At 48.2% G+C, this 18,460-nt stretch overlaps 2 protein-coding genes across 2 annotated transcripts in view; one reads left to right on the top strand and one right to left on the bottom strand.

The window, feature by feature from the left end:
* Positions 1-18,460, bottom strand: part of LOC142263491 (uncharacterized) — a 325,147-nt gene that overhangs the window by 201,968 nt on the left and 104,719 nt on the right. The gene's annotated exons all lie outside the window — the stretch shown is intronic.
* Positions 1-18,460, top strand: part of LOC142257944 (uncharacterized) — a 40,213-nt gene that overhangs the window by 17,344 nt on the left and 4,409 nt on the right. Inside the window, exon 8 of the mRNA XM_075330249.1 lies at positions 3,190-3,301. Within this exon, the coding sequence (XP_075186364.1) occupies positions 3,190-3,301 (112 nt within the window). The remainder of the gene's footprint in view (positions 1-3,189; positions 3,302-18,460) is intronic.

The following is an 18,460-nucleotide window of genomic DNA, read 5'->3' as shown; positions in this document are numbered from 1 at the left end:
TCTGTTTGAGGAAAAAGGATATACTAATAGTCCCTTACCTGGACGACTTTGTAATCGTGGGAAAGTCAGAAAGGGATTGTTTGGTGGCCGTCAACCAAGTCTCCTCAGTCCTATCCGATCTCAAAGCAAAATCAAAATAGCACCCCGCCCAAGTTCACATATTTTTGGGCATCACTCTGGACTCTGTGCGTCAATATCGTTTCCTCCCGACGGAAAGAATAATAAAACTAAAACAAAAGGTCCTATCAGCACAGGAACGGCCAAACATGTCACTGAGGCTAGCAGTGTCTTTGTTAGGTTCCCTAACATCCACGATTCCTGCAGTCCAATTGGCTCAGTTCCACACCAGAAGCCTTCAGGGGCAGATCTTGGCTGTTCAAGCAGTGGATCTGGACCTGGAACACAAGTTCCTTCTGTCAGACCAGGTCCTCATATCGCTGGATTGGTGGCGGGACGAGCGGAACCTGAGGAACGGAGTTTCTGGAACGATGAACATCCGATAGCTATCGAGATCTCTGATGATGGAGACAGAAGATTTTCAGGAGAGCAGAGGAGAACCTGCAACCACTCAAGGCACGTCATCTCAAAGGTTCAGACAACATCGTACCCAACTACCTGAGCCATCACAGATTACGCTAAACAGAATGGACTTTGAACCAGGACGTTTTTCATCAGATCTGCCTACTCTGGGGTACACCAGAAATAGATTTGTTTGCAAATCAAGGGAATCAACAGACAGTGTATTTTACCTAGGTCTGAGGGGAGGACCGGAAGGAATAGACTCACTTCTGCAAACATGGGACTTCCAATTGCCATACGCCTTTCCATCATGATTGCCTCTTTCTGGCCCAGATGGGCCTGGTTTACATGGCTGAGAATACTGTCTGTATCAGACTCTCTGGATTCTGCCAGACACACACGATCTTCTCTCTCAGGGGCCGACCCTTTATCCTCAAGTGGAAAGGTTACACCGAACAGCCTGGAACTTGAAAGGGGCCTTCTGACGGCCAGGGGGTTCTCACCAAACTTAGTGTCCAGGCTTCTCAGTAGCAGGAAACAAGTAACCTCTACCAAATATGCTGCAGTGTGGGAGAAATTCCTTGAATTCTCGGGACGTAGACTATTGGGGCAGCCGCAAGGTCCCTCTGTCGGAAGTGTTGGAATTTCTGAAAAAATGCCTTGGAAGGGGTCTGTCTACCAGTACACTAAAAGTACAAGTATCAGCTTTATGCGCACTCTTTGACAGGAAAATTGCTGACCATCCTTGGTTGCTCAGGTTCATCAGGGCCTCATTTACATCTAGACCACTGGCGGGTCCTAAGATAGCCCCCTGGGATCTTAATTTGGTACTGAATACCCTCACAAGACCCCCATTTGAACCCATCACTGCGGCCTCCATCAAATCCCTCACCCCTAAGGTAGCTTTATTGGTGGCATTAACCTCAGCCAGGCGTATTTGTGAATTGCAATCCATTTCCATTTCCCCTCCATTTACCACTATTCTGGATGACAGGATAGTATTTAAGCCAGACCCAGCCTTCAATTCCAAATTTCATAGGGGGCAGGAGATTGTTTTGCCTTCCTTCTGTGAAAATCCTAGCTCACAGGGGGAGCAGGTCTTCCATTCCTTACACGTCAGGAGAAGCGTCCTCAGGTATTTGGAAATCTTCCACCATTTTTATTCTCTTTGGCGGTCCGAATAAAGGGAGAGCGGCCACCAGGTCCACTATTGCTAGATGGGTAAGGGAGGCCATTAGTTGGGCATACTCAGGACAAGCCCCCTCCTCAGGTGATTAGGGCCCATTCTACTAGGGCTATATCTACTTCCTGGGCAGAAAGGGCAACTGCCTCAGTGGAGCAGATCTGTAAGGCCGCAGTGTGGTCATCACCCTCCACCTATTTCAAGCACTACCGTTTGGATTCCGGATCTGTCCTTTGGGAGAGAGGTGCTATCGGCGGTGGTCCCACCCTGGCATGCTTCTATTTTATTCTCTCACGTACGGTGCCGTCATGGGATAGAAAAGATAATTACTTACCGGTAATTGGATTTTTCAGAGCCATGACCGCAGTGTGCTAGTTCCCTCCCTGCTTTCATAAGTATGGTATTAACAACAAAAGATGAACCAAAAAAACAAACACCTATCTCTATTATAGACCTCATGGTGTATGAGCTATGTACAGCACAAGGGGGCTTCTCCCGTTTGGTGATGGATATGTCTGTTAATAAGGCGGTTACCTCTACAGTTCTATAAACACACTGGGGTTTTGGAGAGGTGCCGCCCCTTTTCTGTGCCTGGGGCGGATACACTCTCTCACGTGCGATGCTATTGAGGCTCTGGAAAATACAATTACCGGTAAGTAATTATCATCTTTCTTCAAGTGCCTCCTTATTGTGCATCTTGAAGCAGCCGCACCGCTCAGGACTCAGTGAGTTCTATATTACAGCCGATGTTATTTGTGGGGTTTTCTTTGCATCCTGAACAATTTTCCTGGCAGTTGTGGCTGACATTTTTGTTGGTCTACCTGATCGTGGTGTGGTTTTTACAGAGCCCCTGATTTTCCATTTGTTATTCACAGTCTGAACACCGCTGACTGGCATTATCAATTCCTTGGATATCTTTTTGTATCCCTTTCCTGTTTTATACAGTACAACTATCTTTTCCCATAGAGCCGTTGACAATTCTTTTGCTTTCCCCATGACTCACAATCCAGAAACGTCAGTGCCTGGAGGAAAGATGCCAGAGTCTGTCTGGATCCCAGAAACTCACTCAGCTTTTATGCACACACTGATTACAAGCAGACAGGTCACAGGTGAGGATGTCACCTTTATTAGCCATTCACACCCATTTGTGTTACCTTCTGTGCATGTTATCAGCCAAAATCACCAGGGTGTGAGAACTTTTCATCAGGGTCATTTGGATGTTTTTGGTTGTCATTATGATTTACAACGAGAAAACACAGTACATGACAATAAATGGCTTCACCCGACCACTAATCATGAGTGGGAAACAGATTGTGTGTTATCATTCATATTCTCTGAAAAAAGGCCAAGAAAGCAAAAAATTTGCCGGGGTGTGTAAACTTTTGAGCACAACTGTATATGGGGGACATTTCTGCTCCTGCGGTCGTAGGTGTCATAGATATTGGTGGTCTCTTGTATTGTGCTGATTGTTACATCTGATATATCAGGGGGAAGATCCCACTAATATTAAAGTGGAGGAAGAAGAAGAAGCGATGACGAGGGGGGATCAGCCGAGTGTGAGTGACGGGAAGGAGGAGAGTCCAGGAGAGGTTTCCACAGGTGTGTAATGATGACGGGCGGAGATGATGATGGGTAGGTGACGATGGCCGGGCGGGGGGTGACGATGGCCAGGCGGGGGGTGAGGGCAGGGGTGATGATGGGCAGGTGATGATGGCCGGTCGGAGTGGTGAGGACGGGCGCGGGGGTGAGGACGGGCGGTTGATATCGTGTGTGAGTCTCCGGTGTTCGCAGTAAAGCTTTATCTGCCGTCCACATCACAGCAGAAGCGTCCGGTGTTGGGGCAGCTGCTCCTGTGCAGAGTCCGGCTGAGCACCGGGGAATATCGCGGCCTCCGCACCTCTGCTTAATGATTTAGGAAGCAGATGTGCAATTTTCCTGATTCTCCTCTTTTATTATCGCTTCCATACGTTACTTCCATCTTTTCCTGACCCTCGTACATATAAATGTCTGAGCTGGTGTTGGCGGCTGTGACGCTCCCCGTCCTGTGGACCTCAGTGATGTGGCCGCTCTCTGCCCCGGCACTGACATGTCATATGTAGACTCGTCCTACCTGTCCCCTCTGTTTCCCCCCACACTGAGGCCGGCGTTCTGCTCCTTCTGCCTCCACAGCCCTATGGTAAGTCAGAAGCTATGGAGGTCTGGATCAGACGTGCGGCTGCCGTCCCTGTGCTGCTATGGAGGACATGTGGGATGTAGGAAGAACCAGGACACAGGTCTCAGGTGGAGGCAGCGGAGGGCACCGGGGAGGGGACAGCACATCACACATGATTGGTCACTTTTCTGTGCCAGGGTGGGGGAGGCTTGTATGTACAGACAGATTTGATATATCCAGCGCCGTATCCCCCCTCGGGTGTATAACACGTGGCCCCCTTTACCACGAGAAATGAGGCAGCTCAGCCACCCCCATGTATGGCCTATGAACAGGTCCTCTTTCCAATGTCTGTTTCTCCACTATCCAAGTCCCCATTGTCCCAAACCTTTCAGGGTTCCTAGAGGACATCGAAGCCTACACCCCAAGAGGTTTCAAAAACTTTTTGGTTGGTGGTCTCGAAAATCACCCTCTCCTGAACTCTAGTACCAAAATTACCTGTTCTGAAAGTCTAATTGAAAATCTAAGCTGTACGTTTTGTAGCCCAAAGGGTCCTCTACCCCCCTGCAAATTTGTGGGTTTTAGCCTTTTTTTTTTTTGCGTTGTACATAATAATGTAACATGACCATTACCTCTAGAAAACACACATTATACAAAGACCAATAATACCACCATATATCTACCATATACATAATGTATACAGCAGGAGCCCCTGCACACAGTCCCCTGAATACAGCAGGAGCCCCTCCACACAGTCCCCTGAATACAGCAGGAGCCCTTCCACACAGTCCACCGAATACAGCAGGAGACCCCGCACACAGTTCCCTGTGTACAGCAGGAGCCCCCCGCACACAGTCCCTTGTATACAGCAGGAGCCCCCGCACATCACTCTGACACACACACGTTTACACTCGCATAATCGTGATCCCCGGCTCCGCATCCCTGGTCAGAGTGGCGTTTTGTAAGTCGCAGGTCTATAGCGGTGTGCGGTTTAGGAGATGGGCTTTGATGGAGGCCTTGGCTTTGTTCTGTTTCAGGATTGAACTCTGTCAGTGGCAACATGACACTGACACAGTTGAATGCGGTGGTTGCAGGAGATCCAGGGCTCCGTGCATGAAGTTCGGTGCTGGAGCCCTGGGCCTTTGACTCAAGCGATGCCCCTGACTTTCATGATCAACTATTGATGGGGTGAGAAACTTCTGTCCCTTCAGCTGCTGCAGAGTCACACATCCCTGTTATGATTCAGGGACCGAGGAGGATCAAAAAAATGCGGAATCCCAAATAGTAACAGAGTGGCTGGAACCTTAACGGACTGCAGACCTAATCCTGACACACAACTAGAAGTAGCCGTGGGACGAGCCTACGATGACCTAGTCGTCTCGACACAGCCGTAGAACTAAATAATCTCACAGACATATAAGAAAGCTAATCTGCCTCGGAGCAGTCCCCAAAGATAGATAGCCCCCCACATGTAAAGGCTACAGAGATATAGAAAAACACAATACAAAGCTAGAAAAGACAGATTCAGCAAAGGTGAGGCCCAAACTATCTTTATAGGAAAGGATAGGAAGGAGTACTGTCTGCAACCGTAAAAAAACACCTAATAAATACCAGCACTTCTGATATGGAAAAATCCTGAGGTCACACAACCTCTCCCCCACTGTATCAGCATTCTGATGTTACTGGGATCCAAAAACAATAATACAGATGAGGGACGAAATTAATACCAAGCATGACAAACACAATACCTTGCAGAATCATGGAGCTAAGTATACAGACACTCCCAGCAGGGAATGATCCCATTCCCCCAAGAACTCCACAAATACAAAATAGAAATCAAGCATTAGTATCAAAGCAGAAAAAAACAAGAAGGTGGAAAACAAACAGCAGAGGTACAAAGACCACTTATCTGAGAGATGTTTTGGTAGTGAGCAGAGCTGGTTACAGAATGTCCTTAACACACAGGAGACCATTGAGCACCTGCAAGTAACAGGAGACAACTACTCAGTTATATAGTCCCAATCTGACCCTGATTGCCAGTCCTCTACAGGCGTGTGGCTTTCATTCCACACATCAAATGCACCGCCAGCACTGACCACAAGAGGGAGCCCCAAACTGGAAAACGTATTCACAACACATCCCCCAATAATTAGGTTCCCCTGTGACCTCAAAACAAAATTTAGGCCTGCAAAGTGTATAAAAAAAAATAAAAATTGAGAAAAACTCTTATGGTTGTTGGGATTTTTTTTCTTCTAACACTTTGCAGGTGTGATTTTTATTTTGAGGCCACAGGGGAAACCTAATTATCATGGGATGTGTCTGCAGCTGCAGAGACCAATCACTGATCGTCAGGGGTCGGCTGCTTGTGATCCCACAACCTCTGCAGCAGAAGCCGCTGCACAATGTGGAGCATTCGGCCATGTGCACACCTTCTTCAGTATTTGGGTGCAGTAATTTCTGCACCATTTCCGCATCTCTTGGCAGGAAACCTGCAGCGGCAAAACCTGCGTTTCTGATGTGTTTTTATTTGACCTTTTCTAGCGTTCTGGGGTGAAATACTGGAAAATCGCAGGAAGAATTGACGCTGCAGATTATTTTCTGCACCAAATCTGCCAGGACGTAACGTGTGCACGAGGCGTCAGGATTCTCACTGACTTTGTGACAAATCTGCACTCAAAAAAGTGAGAAAAATGCAGCGTGTGCACAGGGCCTATGGTGTGGATCTGGTGCAAATAAATTCCAATTGAAAGGGTAACATCTACAGATCCGCATCAAATGCTCCATATTTTCCAGCGGATTCTGCTGCAGATTGTTTCATGCAGTAGAAATTTTGCTGTTTGGTCAAGGCCTTGTTCACACATTTCATTTCTTTTTTTTTTTTTGTTAAAGGGAATCTGTCAGGTGATTTTCTAGTAAAATATTAATGGTATACTTACATAGGGCCGGGGGAGCAGCGCACATTCACTCTATTTCCATACACTTCACTAGTAACTACATCACACTGAGTTCTCTGGACTCAACAAGATAACCGGAGAAGGCAGAGCAATGATAGTTGCTGATCCTGAAAGGGCGGCTGAAGCCCTACACCAGGATACCATTAGTATTGTACTAGAAAATCACCTGACAGATTCCCTATAAAAGTTGCTTTTTACAGTACTGTACCAGTAAAGGCTCTGAGACTTCAGAAATCCCATGCACCCACTTCGTTTTGTTTTTTTTCTGACTGAACTGGAAAACTTTGTGTTTTTGAAGCATTTTTTCACCCCCCAGAAACTGAGTAAGTGAAAAAAGAACAAACAAAAAAACAGCAAAAAATGTCATTAGTGATGGGAGGACTTGCAAAAAAAGTTCCAATACCCTGGTTGGGGCCCGGAATTGATCCCAGATATCTGGCCGGACGCCAGTCCCCATATAAGTCTATGGGGACCAGAATCCATTGCTTAAAAATGTAGGTAGAAGGGATTCAGTGATTGGAGCAGGAACGTTATACTAAGTGAGTCTCCACGCTGCTATAGGGCTGCTCATTATCCTTCATACATATTCACTGTTTCCTTCACCCTTGTTTTTTTCCTTTTCTCCCTTTTTTTTCCCTTTTCGCCCTTTTTTTCCTTTTCGCCCTTTTTTATCCCTTTTTCCTTTTTCTCCCTTTTTTTTCCTTATTTTACCTTTTTTTTCCTTTACTCCCCTTTTTCTTTTCTCCCTTTTTTTCTTCCGTCTCCCTTCCCCCTTTTCCCCCTTTTCCCTTCCTCCGTCTTTTTTCCTCTTTTCCCTTCCCCCTCTACCTTTTTTTCCCATTCTCCATTTTTTTCCCCCATCTCCCTTTTTTTGCCCGTTTTCCCTTTCCTCTTTCCCCCCTCTTTTCCCTTTTCTGTTTTTTTACCCCCTCCCCCTTTTTTACCTCCCTCCCCCACCACACTCTTCCCCCAGACATGGAATGCTCCCATTCATCAATGTCCCCATGTGGCAGTGAACCCGCTTCTAATTTCTAATGATGACTATTTCGGTTTCACAGTTGTCGCTTCTTTTCCAGGTAATGGGGCCAGCTTCTAGAATTACAACCAGACCTTATACAGACCTCCTACATTTAGCGTGTGCAAAGCCCTACTAGAAGCTGCCCATGTCTGTTTGCACAAGAACAGAGCATACGTTTTCTCTAGTCACCCTCCACGACAGCACACAGGTTAACTCTCCACCCTATTAGGGACAGGAAACGCAAAGAGGTTAAATAACCCCTCCGCACCTCCCATCTCCAGTGTTGTTTCCTGAGGTTACTGCTGTGCTCTCATGGCCGGTGACGAGAGCGCGGCGTTAGGTTACTTACCGGGCAGCTGAGGTCGGGGCCAAGTTGCTTCCTCCTCCAGTGCTGCTCCCGTCTCCTTGGGTTTCGGGACCGGTCTGCTCCTCCTGCGCCTCCGCGAGGTAAAGCAGGGCAGAGTGACTTCCATGGACCTCCGGCAGTTCCATGGCACCCCCTCCTCTCCCACACGTGGTGGCGATGGTGCGTGGAAGTTATGACGTCACTTCCAGGTTCATGCATTCCACTGTGGACTGCACGCGCCGTCGCTGCCTGTGAATGACGGCATTCCCTCCGGTGGAAGCCTGCGCCCCCCCCCCGACCAATAGAGGAGAAGGAGTCACCCATGGCTGGATATAACCCGGAGATCATAACGGACCCAGGTAACAGCACTCTCCAGGCGAGGATGGAAGGAGATCGCTCTACTAGCTCTGCGTCTGTAGAGCCCAGCTCAGCCCCCGGTTCTTTGAGTACCAGTGACTAGGAGGTTAGGTCGGGGTGGTGGGCTATTATATGACTTCACTTCTGGGTGCCTGTATTTATGGCCTCTTCTCTCCCCCTTAGGGAGACTAGACTCCTGCCCCCAAGAAGGAGAAGCCATCTATCAAAAGGTGCATGATATGCAATAAAAAGCTTCCTGCTGAACATCCCAAGAAGCTATGTCAGCCCGGTACCGATCAGGTAGTAGGAGACGAACAACCCTCTCTTATGGATGAACTTAAAAATATGGTCCGTCAGGAGATTCAGTCCTCCCTGGCGTCCCTTTCACAACCCCCCACTGCTGCAATTTCTGCGCCTTCTGCACCTAATAAAAGAAAAATCAGCCCGGTGGAGGACTCAGAGTCAGATTCCATGGAGGGGCCCTTCTCGGCCCCGGAAGAGATGTTTGACGACGATGATGGCTTATCTTCGGATAAAGTTGAAGCAAGGTATTTTTTCTCAATGGAGGATATGGATGAACTTTTAGGTGCGGTAAGGGAGACTATGGGGGTAGAAGAGGAAAAATTTACAAGACAAAATGTTCAGGGGTCTTAGAACCCGTAGGAAGTTGGGATTTCCGGTCCACGAATTAGTCCGAGAGATGGTTTTACAGGAGTGGAGAAATCCTGAGAAACGCCTTACCATTTCCCGTGAATTGAGAAATAGGTTCCTGCTGGAAGAAGATTCCACCTGTTGCTGGGATATACCTAAGGTAGATATTCAGGTTGCCAGAGTGGCAAGGAAGACAACCCTCCTATTCGAAGATTCGTCTCAACTCAAAGATCTCATTGACTGTAAGATGGACAGCCTCCTTCGGAAATCCTGGGAGGCATCCGCGGTTCTTCATAAGACGGGTCGCCTCCACCTGTGTGGGCCCACTCCTTGTTCAGATGGCTGGGACAGCTGGAGGAACATCCCACCCAAGACACCCCCCAAGGAAGATATCCTGGCTTCCCTGCCACTCCTCCAGAAGGCAACAGGGTTTCTGGCTGATACTTCTGCGGAATCTGTCCGTGTAACAGCACGAAGTGCGGTCCTTTCTAATGCGGTGAGAAGAGCTCTCTGGTTTAAGCTTTGGAGCAGTGATGCGGCCTCCAAAGTGAAACTGTGTTCTCTACCGTTTCGATGGGCCCATGTTTTTGGTCCAGCCCTAGAAGAGATTCTGGTGAAGGCTACGGATAAGAAGACTGTTGCCAGAAGACACACCACATAAGAAACTTTATCGTCCGTCCCCCCCCTCCCCCAGAATCCATCTACCCATTACAGAGGGAAGGGTAAATTTCCCCTTGGAATTACCAGAAAGGGGACAGAGGAAGGAGCATCGTTCAATCCCAAAGGTCTGAACATCGGAGGCAGCAGCAAGACAAGCAATGACTCCATCAATATTGGAGGTCGGCTGTCAGCATTCCTAAGTCAGTGGCAGGAGGTATCATTAAACCCATGGGTCTTTAGCACCATCAAAGAGGGTCTCAAGGTGGAGTTCTCCAGTTATCCTTCTCACTGTACTCTGGTCACTTCCTCTCCCTCCCGGGGAAGTCATGCCACTCTCATGGGCTGTATTCAAAACCTCCAAAAAATAGGGGTAGTATCGGTCGTACCAGAGTCAGAGGCGGGATTCGGCCATTACTCCCGTCTCTTCCTGATAAAAAAAAAAAAACAAAAACAACGGCACCCCTCGGTTAATAAGCAACCTAAAACCCTTAAACCGCCACATTATCTACCGGCGTTTCAAAATGGAATCTGTTAGGTCCACTACGCCCCTTGTCGTTCCGGGATTTTTTATGGCCACTATAGATCTAAAAGATGCGTACTACTATTTCTCGCTCTTTCACGCCCACAAAATGTTCTTTCGCTTCGCAGTTTTCCACAAGGGGCGTCTCCGGCATTATCAGTTCAACTTCCTCCCGTTCCGTCTCTCATGTGCACCTCGGGTTTTCACCAAAATAATGGGGGAGGTGGTAGCATTCCTGCGGGGTCAAAACGTTTGTATAATCCCCTACCTCGACGACTTCCTGGTAATGGCCCCTTCTGCCCAATTGCTCCTTCAACACGTGCAGCTCACACTAAAGGGTATTTTACACTCATTGCTAACGATGTCGAGCGCGATAGCACCCGCCCCGTCGTATGTGCGACATTTGGTGATCGCTGCCGTAGTGAACATTGTCGCTACGGCAGCGTCACACGCACATACCTGTGCAGCGACGTCGCTGTGACCGCCGAACAATCCCTCCGTCAAAGGGGAGGTGCGTTCGGTGTCACAGCAACATCACTAGGCGGCCGTCTAATAGAAGCGGAGGGGTGGAGATGAGCGGGACGTAACATTCCGCACACCTCCTTCCTTCCGTATTGCTGGTGGACGCAGGTAAGGAGATGTTTGTCGTTCCTGCGGTGTCACACATAGCGATGTGTGGTGCCACAGGAACGACGAACAACATCGTACCTGTGGCAGCAACGATATTAAGGAAAGGAGCGACATGTCAGCGATCACTGTTTTTTAATGATTTTGCGATCGTTGATCGTCGCTCCTTGGTGTCTCACGCTGTGATGTCGCTTCCGGCGCCGGATGTGCGTCACTAACGACGTGACCCCGACGATGTATCGGTAGCGATGTCGCAGCGTGTAAAGCACCCTTAAGAGTCTTCCACAACCTGGGATGGGTGGTGAACCATCAGAAGTCGGACCTTCTTCCCTCCACAAAAAAGGTCTTCCTCGGAGTCATGTTGGACTCTGTAAAACAACAATCCTTCCTTCCGAGAGACAAGCAGTTGGGGATCAAAGGAAAAAAATAATAATTTCTGCATTGCCAATGAGTTGTCACCCTGAGATTCGCAATGTCAGTACTAGGATCTATGACATCTTGCATCCCGGCGGTCTCCTGGGCTCAGGCCCACTCACGAACCTTTCAGGCTAATATCTTGGCATCTTGGGACGGCGCCCAGAGCTCCCTAAACAAGAAGATATCCATGCCAGGTCCGGTGAAAGCCTCCTTGTTATGGTGGATGATCCCTACCCATCTCCAAAAAGGAGTTTTTTGGAATCGAGAGCTGTTGGTGACGATCACCACAGATGCTAGCCAGAAAGGCTGGGGGGGGGGCGATCATCTCTCAGGTTCCCTTCCAAGGCCTCTGGTCAGCAAACATCAGTTGCAGCTCCGCAAATTATCGAGAACTGGAAGCCGTCCTTCAGGCGCTCAGGGCATCGAAATCCATGCTTCAAGGGGCACATGTCATGGTGTACTCCGACAATATGACATCGGTAGCTCACTTACGTCATCAAGGCAGCTCGCGCCACAGAAGTTTGCAAAGGATTTCCACAGGAATCTTTTTTTGGGCAGAAAAACACCTCCTGTCACTGTCAGCTGTCTACCTGAAGGGCTCCGAAAATACTCAAGCGGATTACCTCAGCAGGCAGGACGTTCATCCTGGAGCATGGTCCCTGAAACCAGATGTGTTCCATTCCTTAGTAAAAAAGTGGGGACAACCGGAGGTGGATCTCTTTGCAACTTGGGAGAACGCAAGGGTACGTCAATTTTTCTTTCTAAATCCCAGGGATCTGGCGATAGCAGTGGATGCCTTCTCCCATCCTTGGAGGTTTCAACTGGCATACGCCTTTCCACCAATCCCGCTACTGGCAAGGACTCTTCAGAAAGTCAGATCAGACGGGGTTCCTACCATCCTGTTCGTGCCACTGTGGCCCAGACGCAGATGGTTTGGGGCAATAGTATCCATGGCTCAGGATGGACCCTTCCTATTGCCTCAGATCCCAGATCTTCTCCATCAACGTCCGCTCTTTCACCCAGACCTCAAGAGACTGAACCTGGCTGCATGTCTTCTGAGGCCATCATTTTGAGAGCTTAGGGCTCTGTCTGAGAGGGTCATTGACATGCTACAGAAAAGCCGTAAGCCTGTCACTAATCTGATCTACTTTAATATCTGGAAGACCTTTATCAACTGGTGCAGTCCTCAGACTCCTGACCCGTTCCATTCAAATGTGACTGACATCCTGGACTTTTTACAGTTGGGTCTTGAAAAAGGTCTCAGCCCCAGCACTCTCAAAGTCCAAGTATCAGCTTTAAGTGCGTATTTTGATCAGGACCTGGCAAACCATCGCTGGGTGAAGCGATTCCTCTCTTCAGCGGTTACAGCCCGTCCTAAACCGCTGGCAATATTTCCCACTTGAAATCTTAACTTGGTTGTTCAGGGGTTGACTCTGGCTCCGTTTGAACCTCTGGCTTCCTCTACCATGAGGTATCTGGCCTGGAAAACGGCATTCTTGATCGCGATTACTACGGCCAGACGAGTGTATGAAATCCAGGCTCTTACTGTCTGGGAGCCCTATATGAAGATTCTGGATGATCGAATCGTCTTCCGTCAGGATCCCTCCTTTCTCCCTAAAGTGATGTCAGACTTTCATAGGAACTGAGACATTATTCTGCCATCTTTTTGTTAAAATCCAGCTAACCAAAAGGAGATGGACTTTCATTCCCTCGATGTCCATAGGGCAGTCTTGCTATGCCTTCAGAAAACGGAGTCCTTCAGAAAGGATTCCAATCTTTTTGTACAGATTGTTGGTAAGAATGCTGGAAAGAAGGCTGCCAAGAGCACAGTTTCCAACTGGATAAAGAACGCTATTAAAGAGGCATATGCTACCCAAGGCCTCCTTCCTCCGGATCACTTGACCGCACATTCCACTCGATCTATGTCAGTTTCCTGGGCTGAGAGGGCTGACTCTTCAATTGAACAGATTTGCAAAGCAGCGACCTGGTCCTCTGTCCATACTTTTGTTAGACATTACCGATTGGGCTGGCTTTCCAGTGGAGATTTGGCCTTTGGACGTAAAGTCCTACAGGCTGTTGTCTCTCCCTAGCCTGTTCGTTGGTACTCCTCCTGTGTGCTGTCGTGGAGGGTGACTAGAAGAAATGGAATTTATGTTACCGTTAATTCGGTTTCTAGGAAACCCTCCACGACAGCGCAGTTATCCCTCCCTTTCCTCTTATTCGCATGCATATTAATGGCTTATTTCTGAAAATAAAAAGATTTAAACCATTCATGATTTGTTGGTGGCGCTTGAAAAAAAAACACTGGAGATGGGCGGTGGGGAGGGGTTATTTAACCTCTTTGTGTTTCCTGTCCCTCATAGGGTGGAGAGTTAACCTTCTGTTTGCTGTCGTGGAGGGTTTCTTAGAAACTGAATTAACGGGAAGATAAATTCCATTTTTTTTCAATTAAAAAGATATATGAATGCTAAACACACTTATGTAAAGCTGTAGTCCTCCTTAACACGTCCGTGTAATAAAGCGAACGTTTTTCCACGGTCAGTGCCGTAGGTGCGTATATATATCCATGAGAGACGGACACAGACACTGATAAATATAAAATATATTGCAGTACTGACCAAAAGTTTGGACACACCTTCTCATTCAGAGAGTTTTCTTTATTTTCATGACTCTGAAAATTGTAGATTCACATTGAAGGCATCAAAACTATGAATTAACACATGTGGAAAGAAATACTTAACAAAAAAGTGTGAAACAAGTGAAAATATATCTTATATTCTAGGTTCTTCAAAGTAGCCGCCTTTTGCTCTGATTTCTTCTTTGCACACTCTTGGCATTCTCTTGATGATATTCAAGAGGTAGTCACCGGAAATGATTTTCACTTCACAGGTGTGCCCTGTCAGGTTTAGTAAGTGGTAGAGAAAACTCTTTGAATGAGAAGGTGTGTCCAAACCTTTGGTCTGTACTGTATATATATCACACTGTATTTACACCATTTTTGTTGGTAGAAAAAATTCCTTATCAAGATGATAAATATGTTGGGGTCATCAGACAGACTCAGAAAACAGGATTTATTATTTTTTTTTTTTGCTCCAAATGTAAAATAACTTTTAATCATAAATATTAAAATTACAAACACCCCCAAGTGAAGTTTCCAGGTGCTCATATAATTTATCTTTTCCACAAATATTAAGAGATGTCAGTATACACAATGAGGTATCCACCTATCCTTCTTTCCCTGTTCTCTCCTGTCTACCAGTGGAGACCACCCTAATGTTATTGTCGTCTCCCCGCTCCACAGTGGCTTTCCCTATTCTTACCCTTGAATGACCCTATGTATCAACAATAAACAAAGGAGATAGTCCTGATGAGCTGGGGTATAGGTGTAAAAAAGGGGGGTGATGTTATAATCGTCCGTCGTTGCAGAAAGTGAGTCAAGTGAGACAAAACAAATATTTGACAATGCCTTGAGAGCTGTAAGGCACTAACATACAGGAAATCTTTCAGAGAGACCATTTTTAGTTCCAAGACAGTGTATAGGTGAATCGCAGTCACACGGATGGAATATGGCCCATCATTCAGAGCTTCCGGTAGCATAGGGCCGAAAGACCATCCAGTAATGAGTCTATATCTTAGCCCACCAATTTCTCCATGAAGACTGAAATACAGAAGGACGTCCGGGGATATCACCCCAATGAACCAGCCGCATCCATTGATATCAGGGATGCTGGTATCCCTTGTTGTAGTTTGTCCTTCCAAAAACCATCTTATTTCAGATATAGCCTACTCGACGCGTTTCTCCCTCAGGACGCTTCCAAGTGTTTTTCAATGGAGCCCAAAAATATTAATATCCATAGATATGCAAATATTGTCCCTCTGGGGCTCTGTCGTGAGTCCTCCCAGAATGACGCACCCCTCTGCCAGGATTAATGGCTTTTTTCCCCCTTTTTTTTACATTTTATTCCCTTTTTTAAGTAATACAGTAATACAACTAGCACCATATATAGTAATTTTGGCCAACATATTGTAGTAATGTCTCCCATCCTGGTCCTCATCTTTTAGTAATGTCCCCATCATTGTCCCCTTTTTGTAGTAATGTCCCCAAACTTGTCCCCATATTGTAGTAATGTGCCCATCCTTGTCCCCATCCTGTAGTAATGTCCCCATTCGAGTCCTCATCCTGTAGTAATGTACACATCCTTGTCCCCATCTTGTAATAATGTCCCCATCCTGGTCCTCATCATGTAGTAATATCCACATCATTGTACCTATCCTGTAGTAATGAGCCCATCCTGGTCCTCTTGTAGTAATGTCCCCATCCTGGTCCTCTTGTAGTAATGTCCCCTTTACTGGGTGGCTCGAGCGCCTCTGGACCTGGGGTCACGTCGCTCTGAAAGGATGTTGGCGCTACGTAGGGGGTTGGTAGGTAGGTTTACGGCCGGGGCCGTGGTTTGAGTTAAGTTTGTGACGCCACCCACTGGCTGTGGTGAATGTAGACACCACCGCTGCTGTTTACTAGGCCCCCGGGGACGGTGTTGCGCAGCTAGGTGTTGACCCCTCCATGGGTAGGGGGTGATGGTCTTGGGGCCCGGTGGTGAGGCTGCGGGCGGATTGGTGCAGGGCGGTGCGCGGCCCAAAGGCACAGTTGTACTCACTCTGACAGATACACCGGAGTCTCTGGTAAACCAAAAAAATGGTGGTCGGTTCCCACAGCCGGCTGCGTCTGGTCCCCCCACCCGGTTTGGTGGTTCCCGCCTTTCTCTTGCACCTTGTTTTGTAGCTGTTGACTGCTTGCGCTTCAGCGACGGGAGTCCGCTCCCCGGCTGTGTGTGTGTCGGGAGAGCCCGTTTGCCCGCAGGCGCTGGCCCGTGGGATCTCTCTCTGCCTGAGCGGTGGCTTTTTATCCCCCTCGTTGGGCTGTTGTCTTCAGTCGGGACTTGGTTGGGAAAGGACCTAAGGTCCAGACCTCAATCAGTGAATTAACTTAGTCCGGTAGATTCGGGACCTCGTTTCAGGGTCTGAGTACCCCCTGTGTGCTCCGGTTTCCCGGTTCGGTACCAGCGGTCCACTACCCTGTCCCGGTCTCTTACGGTTCCACCAGGCCATCTTCCCGGCTCCTGCAGGCGGCGACCACCGTCTGCCGCTTGGCCAAAGGTTGTCTAGGCTACGACCCAGACACCTGTCAGACGTTACTCCTCTCCCTTTCACCTCCTAAACTTGACTCCTCCTCACTCCTGAACTTGACTGCTTTGACTACTGAACGTGACTGACTTGCACTTCCTGCCTCAGGCCCTCTGAACTCCTCGGTGGGCGTGGCCAAACGCCTGGCTTCGCCCCCTGGTGTGTCCATTGCTGCTGTTACCTTTTTAGGGGGACGGGTGTTTGTGCAATGGCCTGTCTGTGACTACCTGGCTAGTACACACACACACACACACACCCTACCCTGTACAGCCACACACACACACACACACACACACACACACACACACACACACACACACACACACACACATACACCCCCTGCCCTGTGCAGTCACAGACACACACACACACGCACACACACACACACGCACTAAAACTTTCTTCTCACCTGTTCTCCGTGCCCCTGGCGTCCCCTTCCCTGCATCTTGCGGCCGGCAGGCACATGGACCCAGTAAGGATCGCAGCCACTGTCGGCACTTCATCTGAGATTCAGGTGAATGCTTTGCTGGCGCTGCGCAGTGCGTAGATTCAAGTTCTCTTTGCACAACTTAATATCTGGCCAATCAGAGGTGAGCAGCTGAGGTCATTTGCGTCACTTGCTTGGGCAGTGGCAGACATTGAATTGTGCAGAGAAAGATTGACTCCGCAGCATTGGCAAAACGATCATCTGAAATAAAGCTCTGACAGCTGCGGTCCCTGCACCAGCCGCGATTGTTACTGGGTCCATGGGCCTGCGGGCCACAAGAAGCAGCCTCAGAGGCCGTGTGTGAGACCTCTGCTCTAGAGGTTCAAAGGGAGGATGTACCAGGCCGTCAATACTGTAGGAAGGTCCCAAAGAGGAGATATAGTTTTTATTAACATTCAAATGTTTTTAATTGCTTTAAAAATCTTATTAGTAGCTGACTTCCTGATAATGGCCCCTCAAAAAGAGAATTGATCGCTGAGAAATGGACCCTCAGCGCATTCAGCTTCAGGCCTCTAGTGAATCCCTCAGGAACTTCAGAACATTGGGAAGATCAGGAGCAGAATGGAAACCTCCCTAACACCCGGCCTTAAATCTGCTAAATCACCCGACCATAAACTTTATTGATTTTTCTTTTTTTGTAAAGGGTGAGGGATCAAGTACGACCTCCCGGCAGGAGGAAAGCAGCTGGTCCTATTTGCGATTAGCCCGGCTGGAGTTTTTTTGGGGAGGGAATGAAGTACATAATTTTTAGTCAAGTTATAGTTGGATATTTTTTACACAGGAACAAATGGTGAAGACAGAAGCTGAGGCCTCTCCCTCAAGGGGCTGTCAAAAGAATTGTTTTCACCACCAGGGGCAGAAAAGCTTGATGACGATGGAGGCGGAGATGACGGTGGAAGCATAACTTCATTGCACAGCATTCTTCCAGTAGCTCCGTTCCCCTAAGGCTATGTGCCCACGTTGCGTTCTATTACGCAGCGTGTAAGTCACTGCATATGCGTCTCAGAACGCAGCCGAAAAGCTGCGTTCTGAGACGCATTGTTAACTGCAGAATTCCTGCTGAATTCATGCATACTGGATGCTTCCAGAACGCACATTTTTGTCAATGTGGTCCCACACGGCTCTGCAGCATCCCCATAGCCTTCCAGCAGAGCCGAGTGGGACCGCACTGTCAAAAAGAGCATGGCTGGCTACGAGACACTGCCGCGCGATCAGAATGAACTCGGATGAACTTCAGCCGACTTCATTGTGATCGCGCGGCTCTGTGCGTGTGCCGCAGCTTTATTTGCGATCACAGGTGAATTACTCACCGGAGACCACAAATCTCCTGAGTGACTGAAGTGAGCCGCGCGATCACAGGTGCCATCACTCAGGTTACCCAGCTCGAGTCC

This window comes from Anomaloglossus baeobatrachus, chromosome 1 (genome assembly GCF_048569485.1).
Source record: "Anomaloglossus baeobatrachus isolate aAnoBae1 chromosome 1, aAnoBae1.hap1, whole genome shotgun sequence".
In the NCBI taxonomy this organism is placed as follows: domain Eukaryota; kingdom Metazoa; phylum Chordata; class Amphibia; order Anura; family Aromobatidae; genus Anomaloglossus; species Anomaloglossus baeobatrachus.
The sequence above is the reverse complement of the archived record's forward strand: the minus strand, read 5'-3'. Positions and strand labels throughout refer to the sequence as shown.